Source organism: Scylla paramamosain, chromosome 16 (genome assembly GCF_035594125.1).
Source record: "Scylla paramamosain isolate STU-SP2022 chromosome 16, ASM3559412v1, whole genome shotgun sequence".
NCBI classification, from domain to species: Eukaryota; Metazoa; Arthropoda; class Malacostraca; order Decapoda; family Portunidae; genus Scylla; species Scylla paramamosain.
Genome location: NC_087166.1, coordinates 23935258 through 23944927, shown reverse-complemented (window position 1 = coordinate 23944927; position 9670 = coordinate 23935258). Strand labels below are relative to the sequence as shown.

At 37.4% G+C, this 9670-nt stretch overlaps 1 protein-coding gene across 10 annotated transcripts in view; it reads right to left on the bottom strand.

Moving 5' to 3' along the window:
- Positions 1-9670, bottom strand: part of LOC135108164 (dolichol-phosphate mannosyltransferase subunit 3-like) — a 131865-nt gene that overhangs the window by 4434 nt on the left and 117761 nt on the right. For 5 of the 10 annotated variants that reach the window (XM_064018919.1, XM_064018918.1, XM_064018916.1 and 2 more), the window contains 2 exons: positions 8338-8518; positions 4799-4879 (listed from right to left, as the gene is read on the bottom strand). In XM_064018919.1, coding sequence (XP_063874989.1) covers positions 4799-4879; positions 8338-8518 — 262 coding nt within the window. Of the gene's footprint in view, positions 1-1516; positions 2490-4798; positions 4880-8291; positions 8561-8615; positions 8871-9670 lie in introns of those variants that run through there. The other 5 variants (XM_064018924.1, XM_064018925.1, XM_064018920.1 and 2 more) reach the window with 4 other exon arrangements.

Sequence of the window (9670 nt, the reverse complement as noted above, 5' to 3'; positions counted from 1 at the left end):
TTTTCAATTGTTTTATTTTTTCAGTACACCGCCACACTTTCATTAGTTTTCTAACTGCAGAGTGAGGATGAGAGCAGTCTCTGTCCTCTCCAATTGAGCCCTACATTCGTCAAGTCTCATCTTGATGACTCCCACAGTGCAGTGTGTGTATCCTCTTGGCAGCTGGGATGGGGAAGTTGAAAAGCTATTGATGAGCATAATTCAGTCAGTGGGTGGCCCTTAACATTAAAATAAGAGCTTAAAAAAATAAATGGAGGGAACCTAAAATTATTATTATTTGGCTAAATAATTTGAGCAGTATTTTTATCTTTATAGATAAATTTTCCTGGTGTGGAGGTGCAGCATACAATAATAAATGTTTACATACTGGTGGAATAGATTGGCATGGTTGATACTTACTGTCAAGGAAATATTTTATCCATATGGGAAACAGGGTCACCATTGTTGGTGAGAGTTTTCAGTTTTTCAACAACAATTTTTCACTGGTTCCCAGACAAAAATAATTTCCTTAACTGTAAACAGACCTTACAACTTTCCTCCAGCAGTTCAGAAAAACTTACTATTTGCTATGATTACATTCACAAACTGCTCACATCTTCAACCAAATCTTTTGTGTATTTATTTTAACCCCAGTTAACAGTTCTAAGATTGTATAATATCATAAGGGCCACATAAAATCAGACCTGTGTTCACCAATAGCTTTTTCATCTTTCCTGTCCCAGCTGCCAAGCAGGGTACACAGGCAGCACTAAGGAGCCTTGAAGAGGAGATTTGATGACCAGAGGGCTCATAAACACAGGACAGGCTGAAGACTGCACTCTCATCTTTGCTCTGCAGTATGGGAGCATTGAGACAGGGCATTCTGCTGAAAGCTGAACATTTATTTATTAATTAGTGATGGTAGCAGCATGAACCTGAGAGAATACTGAAGCCAAAGGATATAAAAATATTGTCCCCTAAAGTAAGTTACATTGCCTCTTCTGCTCCCCTTTGCATTATACAACTTCCAAAATGTTGTAGTACTAATGCTGAATGCTATTCCCACATCCTCTAGAGTAGATCACTAAAGTGGAACCAGACTAACTTGGTACTCAGGGTGTTGGCTGTTCCTGTCCCCACGTTGCTGTCACATTCACAGTCAACAGGCATATGAACGCCTCTCTCTCTTGCTCGTACTGTCATCTTTTGCCTTAATTATTTCAGAAATATAAGTTGTTATAAGTGACTGCATGTTTTTTTTAAATGGCTTTCAGTTTGATGACAGAACAATGACGCTATATATCTTCTGCTACACTTGGCAAGACATATAGGCCATGTGCGGTCACTCTGGGGTTGAGGTGGCAACAACACAAAGGGGTACAGCCAACACCCCAAGTACCAAGTTAGTCTATCAAAGTTAAGCTGAAACATCAGGTCCTCACAATAAAGATACGTTGTTATCTTCCTAATGAACCGTACGACAAATTTAGATACCTATTATTAATTACACAATTATGATGGATATGGATATGGATTATGATGGATATGGATTTATTTCCACAAATTTTCTATATAAAAAATAGAGCTCTAAAATAACAGTGAAAACCAATATCATGGAAGATCATTAATATTACTGCCTGCATAGGATGGATCTGGTATTTCCTTGAAACTTTCTGGATTCTAAACTGGACTTGAGTAGGATCCTTATACTAGCAAGAGCTCAGCACTGCGGGCTTAATATTATGACATTAGATGATTGCCCACGTTGTTCCTGCCATTGTCTAGTCTCGTCAGGAGAGCTGCACAGGGTTGCAGCATATTTTTTAGCTTTAGCTGTGTGATGCCATATAAATTAATTGGGCAGTTGTATGTGGATATAACAAAGGAGTGGAAACAACTTCTTAAGAAAACACTAACAAGGACATGGAATGCATCTCCACCTTAGACCCATATAACTTGACTGGCAACACACTGCTGCTACAAGACTGTAACATGAATATACTGGAGTTGTAATAATTCTTCTCTATTTGATTTCTCCTGTGGACTCAACTAGTTTCCTAATTCCTGCAAGTTTCAAATCTTGTTTATACAACTAGTCTTAAAACTTATTTTCAGCACTTTACTTCCTGATTTGTTCCCATCCTTTCCCAATTGAAAGAAACCAAACTTTGCCTGGAAGATGGAGGAGTCACTCTGCATACCTAAGCCATAGGTAACATGTGCACAAATACAAAATACTCAGGACATGACAAATAAGTTAAAGGTGCACACCAGTACAAAATACTATGGCTGGAAAAATAGCACTAGTCTAACTTTAGGCCTTTCTTTGCTAGATCAGCCTTTGCCTCCTTGATCTGTCTCTGTAGCTCCTCAGATGCCTCCTTGCAGTCATTGAATGTGTAGACCCTGTAGGCAATGATGGCCACTGACACCACACCAAACACTGCCACCAGGAACACTGGCAGGAACAGAATCTCATAGAAGTACTTGCGGGTGAACTCATTTTGGACCTGGGAAAGACCTTAGACTGTACTAATTGGTAATGTGATTGTCATGAAAACTGTGTACATCAAAAGAAGACAGCATGTATGATCAGGAATTTCAACTTAACAGTTCTGAAAATGTATATGTAATAAGATTGTCATGAAAATTATGTATATGTCAAGTGTGAGAACAAAAAGTATGAACAAGAATTCCACAACATGCAGTTCCTCAGACAAGGATGATTAAATTCAAGTGAAATGTAAAGAGATTGAACAAACAAAGAAGTGCATGTTAAGACCAACCATCACTGTTGCTAGTCTTTTCTCTCAAAATGTATTTAATAACTTTAAACACTAGGAAACTGGAGAAGAATCCTTTGAAAGATAAGAAGAAAGATAAGAAATTATTAGGTCATCAGTTAAATAAATAACTTTGCTTGAAGAAAGTTTATGTTCTTTTGAGTGTGCCTAAAATATGTCTCAAGTGTTCTTGGCACATGATGTATTTGACTTACGACCAACAAAAAAAAAAAAAAAAACTGGTCATGGGAATGCTTGCCTACAAGTAAATGGGTTAAGTCACACATCCAATCACAAGTAATGAATGAAGAGTGTGAAGAATTGAGATCAGTGGTTCTCAGTGAATGGTCATCAATTACATGCATGGAGTAAATATATTAGTATTCTCATGTGGAGTGACAAAGCTAAAAAAAAAAAAAAAAAAAAACTAAAACAAACTTAGCATAGGACTGGGCATATGTCAAATAGGGGACAAAGATGGACAGGCAAGACTGATGTGGTTTGGCCGTGTGCAGAGAAGACATGATGCAAAGAGGAGGATGCTGAAGATAGACCCACCAGGCAGGAGGAAGAGAGGCAGACCACAGAGAAGATATAAAGATAAACTGAGGTTTATGGTGCAGCATTAAACACTGTTGCAAGGTAAAGCAAGATTGATCATAAAGTAAAAGTGATCATAACTGTTCAAGAACATAATAAAATAAGGGAAGCTGGAAGAAGCTGTCAGGCTGATACATCCCTGAATGATACATGCCTACCTATCTCCACCTATAACCTTCATCCATAAATGTATATAAGCTTTTTTAAAGCTCCCTAATAAATCAGCACTAGCAACGTGATTACAATGTCCATTTATTTATGTACCACTATTTGAGAACCAATTCATTGCCATCTCATTTTTAAGTAATTCCATTCATCCACCATTATTTGAGAATCGATTTCCCCCCATCTCTTTTTTAAATCCAACTTTATCAAGCTTGGTGAAAAAATCAGTCCTGATGAAGGCACAACACTGGTAGACAGAAAAAAAAAATAAATAAATAAAAAAATAAAAAAAAAATATATATATATATATATATATATATATATATATATATATATATATATATATATATATATATATATATATATATATATATATATATATTATACTCTCTCTCTCTATCTCAAAGATGTGACTCTGATGCCTCGAGTCTGTGTGGAGTGGGCACAGGGCATCCTCTTTTGAGGGTGTAGCAACTTTTCACAGGTCTACATTCCCAACCTCACTGAACCAACAATACTGCCATACCTGGATTAAGAAATATTCTACAAAGTGTTGTTTTTCCTTTTAAACCCTTACCCTTATAATTTGCACTCTTATGGTATTATGGTTAATATAAACTATTTGCACTCTTATGGTATTATGGTTAATATAAACTAAAACTAACACTACTATCTGAACTAAAATTAACTTCATAATTAAGCCTAACATCTGTAATCTGATGAAAATTGACTAACCAGAGTAATCTCATTAACACTACTATCTGAACCAAAATGAACTCCATTACTGAAACTAACATCCCTATCTGGATCAAAATGAACTAATCACGTTAAATTAACCAACATTTCACTCTACATTAATATTACCTAACAAACCAAACTTGAACTTGGAAAAACAAACTTTTTTTAACAAGATTACACACAAAAGTAAAAGACATGTTAAAATGAGGAATAAACAGAACACACAAAAGTAAAAGACATGTTAAAATGAGGAACAAACAGAAGCTAGAGCAAAGAAGATTCAACACCAAAGGAAATGTAAAAAAAATCTTAAAGGGGAAACCATAGGAAGATGGACCAAACACAACTCCACATCAGAGTCAAGGGTATGTGGAGAGAGAGAGAGAGAGAGAGAGAGAGAGAGAGAGAGAGAGAGAGAGAGAGAGAAAACACAGAGAGAGAAAACAGTCTGAGAGAAAACAGTCTTATAAGTTGGGTGACAAAGGGAACCAAGGGCAAACAAGACTGCACAAAGGACACATTCAGCAACTTACCGTGTTGGTGACTACTGCTGACCATGGCCCTAGGATGAGCACTGCAGCTGTTAGCCATTCCATCAACTTGGTCATGCTGAGCTAAAAGGAAATTATTAAATTAACCAATACATTCTGAACTTTGTAAGAAGTAGAAAAAAAATAATAATAAATACCTAAATAAACAAATAGATGAATAAAAAAATTAATAAATACATAACTGATACATTCTCAACCTAATGGAAAGAAAACTATATTAGTTAAAAAAAATAAAATAAATAAATAAAAAAATTAAATGTATATTAACAAATTCCTAACTTAAAGAAAACTAAATTAATTTATTATTTTTATTATTATGAATTAAATCAAGGATGTATATAAATTAATGAATTCCAAACTAATTAATGAACAATGCATTAATTGATACATTCTGGACTTAGTACAAAAAAGAAGAGCAAATAAGTTGATACATTCTAAACTTGACAAAGAGAAATGTCTATCATTGATACACACTGCACTTGATATGTAAAAAGAAAGCATATGGTCTGATACATTCTTAAAAATAAACAAATAAATAAATAAATAAAGATAAAATAAAATAAAATGATATAATCTGATACATTAACCTTTAAAGAAAAGAAAAGAAAAAAAAAAAAATACCTTCATAGAGAGAAAAGTTAACTAAAAATAAAACTTCAGATCAGATCATCAAACAACTCATTCCCTGAAGCACCATCATGCACAAAATTGTACCACTTAATGAATATAAGTATTGTGGAAAACAATGCATTCAACACAACACTTGCTTCTTACCAAACTGGATATTTTAAATCTTACTTGTGCATTTTATCTTGTCACTGTGCACACTAAAGGGAGTGACTCAACAATGAGGAAAATGCATGATAGATGTAATATAGTTTTCAAGCAAATGTCAACTGTCACATCACACAGCACAAATAGCTCTAATCATTCTTTCAGCACAAAATCCTCCGCTTTATCAGTCCCATAAAACATTACATTATCTTGTTTGCAAAATGAGAGAAGAAAATGCATAAATTGCTATGGAAATGATGAATATACACCATACAATCAGCATTCCTGAATCTATGCCTACTGCACATCTATGGCTTCCCTCATTCCATCCAATGAGTTATGAATGAAGCTGGCCAAAAATCACTCAGATCTTGACCATATGGCCTGGATGCTAGTAAGTCATAACAAGCATGCTAACACAACACTCCTGACATTGGGTTCAAACCTAGGAGAGAGCGCCTCTCACAGTGAAGAATATAAGAACTTATGAAGACAAAGGAAGCAGCAAGAAGCCATCAGGCCTACTTTCAATCCCTGCTTGGTGTCAAAAAACTACCTGATGACACTGACATACTGACTTCACACACTGGCTCATCACCTCACTACTTCAATACATAGGCAGATAAGGGGTATGGCAAGTCTCTACTAGCAGTACTAACCCTCTCCAGTGCATTACCCCGCCAGGCTGCACAACAACAGTTAATTCACAGCAGGGCCACACACCAGCTTGGAGTGGACTGCTACCTTTGACCCATTCACTACTATTTGGTACATTTGTCCCTAATCACCAACCACTCTAGGACATTTCTTTTCACTCTACAGCCACTTCCAAGCATTATACTGGCTAGAAATTACAAAACCTATTCTTTTTTATACCTTTCTTTTTTATGGGTGTTTATATTATATATTCCATTAATTGCTTTTTGTGCTGTGAATTGTTACACATCACAATGAAAGTGTTAATCTTAATGATGACCAGGCATCCTTGTTTAATATTCATCTGCATTCTGAAAAATTCCTCCATCTACTTGAAGCTCTAAGGCCCATCACAACACTCACAGCCATGCACTGCCTACTTGCTGCCTTTATCCATGGCTGTGCTTATCTTAGAGGCTCACCAGTACAAACTCATGGTATAGTACTGAGAGGCTAACCAGTGTCAATTCTCAATTATGTTTTTACATTAGCCTTGAAAATAGCTCACATTGTGGAAGTTTTGCTGTGGCCTAACAATCTGATACCACCACTATCTAATAAATGTGCCTTGCTGACACCATCACCTAACACCAGTGTCAAACTATTGCCACAATCTCATGACCTAATGCCAAACACTACCCCACCACCACCACCTCCTATGTGAGCTGCTGGTTTGGAGAAGCTGTATGTGGTTTTAGAATATATGGAAATGTCATTAACAGTCTAACATTAGGATCTGTTATGAAACTATGATATTTTGCTATTTCAAATTAAAGTTTATGGCCAAAAAAAATATACTAATTTTATGTATTTTAGTATATTCAGAATGGCAATCACACTACAATGATTCAAAATGCCAAATTTCTGTCCTAGTCTAGCCACATACCACTACCACTAAACTGACACTGTTATCCTATGAGAGGAGGCACTGGTCAGGTGATCAACATTCAGACATTGAGATCTCAGTAACCCAAGTCTGAGTCCTGCTGGAAGTTAGCCAAGTGACTGCAGAACAACCACATGCTTCATATCAATTATATCTTTGATGACAATTAGATCTGGGATGTCTGGGGATAGCACATGCTTCTACAGGCATTGCTTTAAAATCTACCTTTTCACCATGGACGGCAGCCAACCAACTAAACCTCCACAAACAATATATGAGCTCAACCTTCCAATCCCCCAATAGAGAAGAGTTGCTGAATTACCAAAAGGCATTATAGACAAATAACAAAAAAAATAATAAGTAAATAAATAAAATAAGGAGTTAAAAATACGACAATCTAATTAAGCCCGACTGGAATATGTTACTTCTTGGGCTATCTTTCTCAAATCCAATCTTGGCTGGCCACTGCTTCGTGAGGCCCTACTAGGTAAGAAAACCAGGTAAGATCACCACTAAGAATATATAGGAAGCCATAAAAATCCATCAGACCATCATGTGGTGGCAGTCCCTGTATAAGACACACACATCTGGTGTATTTGGTTTATGACCATGATCTGCTCCAAAATTGCAAAACTGGCATCGGAAGCAAAAAACAGTTGGAGAGCAAGACTTAATTCTTGAAAAAACAAAAGGACTAAAAAACAAATTGTGACGAGTTGATTGTATGAATATTTAACAGTCATTAAGCTAGTTATATAGTGCATTTGTTGTAAGACAAATTGTACCAACCACCCATCATCCTGTCCATACTCTATTTAACCTTGCAAAGCCCCCTGTTGACTCTGGCACTGACAACTACCACACCTACCACGATCCCCTAACTAGAGGCTGCATGGTTCTGATTCTGAGGAAAGTCCCACCGAACCAATCTTGGGCAGCGCTATGTGCGGGGGTTTCCAGGGCTAGGCCAAGATTTGGACACAAGTTGGGGTACAAACTGGGATCCTGGTTAAACATTGGGACAGGTTTTGGATGATGACTTAGGTGTTAACTGGCGATTTTGCATGTACTGAGCAAACCTGACTTTTACAAACACTTGGGGACCGGTACACCTGTTACCTGTCCAACGTGCCGCCCACACCAACACATGGGCACAGCTACACACCTGCTGGGGCTGCCGCTGACGAAGGAAGACCGTATGTCCTGTCGGTGAGGGACCCGAGTGTGGGATGCAAGCTTGGTACAGTCTTGAAAGGTTGTAGTGATGCGAGGTGATGCCCTGTGGTGTGGTGACGTGACAGCAGGATCTTAGCAGCAGCTCTCATGTCACTGGTCTTGATCTTGGACTTTAAGATTATATTACTTATACGGTTACCTAAGCTCAGTCACTAAAAGGAAAGGTGTACGATTAATTACATTAGTTCATAAGAAGATATTACTCACTTTCAAGGTACAATGCATGTATTTATTCCATTACTGTGGACGTGAAGAGCTGGCGGTTTGTTTGAAAGTCCTGCCATCTAGTGATGAAGGAGTTGGTGACAAAGGGTTAATTAAGTGATTGGCTAGTTTATTAGCAGATTGGTTTAACACATTACAAAACATAACCATGTTGAAAATGGGAAAGAAAGTTGTCAGCTATTTTATTTCCTCATTCCCAAAGTTTGTAATTTTCCTCCAGCTTCCCTCAGGCCATTCTCTCTCTCTCTCTCTCTCTCTCTCTCTCTCTCTCTCTCTCTCTCTCTCTCTCTCTGGTAAGGACTATTTTCAAAGGCCACAAAATAATTCTCATTTTCATTTTCCTCTTGCTCTCCCTCTATTTTCTCTTCTTTTTCTTCTTCTCCTCCTCCTCCTCCCTCTCTTAATGCTCCTTCTATTGACTTGCTAAGAACCTACCAAGCTCACTAGTCCTTGCCTCTGTTCTGTCTACTGGCTCTCTCTCTTGACAGATAGTGCCATGACAGACCGCCTGACAGGTTACAGCGAGCAGAGAAAAGAGAGAACTTTGAACCTTTCAGGGAGGACTGACGCAAAGACACCCCGCAACTACCTATGTCCATGAAGGGTTTTGAGAATGTTTAAGGTGAATATGCAGAAGTTTGGTCATGCTATTCAAACACTATACCCTCACAAAACTAATGGCTACCCATCTCACGTGTACATTTTAGGATCAAACTACAAGGAACGAAGGATCGCGGGAATGTGTGTCGTTTCTATCTCCCTGTCTCTCTCTCTGAATCATAATTAGAAACACTCTTGGGCCGTACCTCCACTATTTTCAAAAGGTTCTAACTGAAATTGCACGAATTTTTAAGGGTGTTTTTACGATTATAGTGACATATTAGTAAGATTCCTACACTAATAATAAGATAAACACTCTTGAGAACGTTGCTAATCATCTTAGTGCTCTTTGAAAATAGTCGTGGTGAGAGAGCAAAGCGTTTCAGATTACGGGTCTCTCTCTCTCTCTCTCTCTCTCTCTCTCTCTCTCTCTCTCA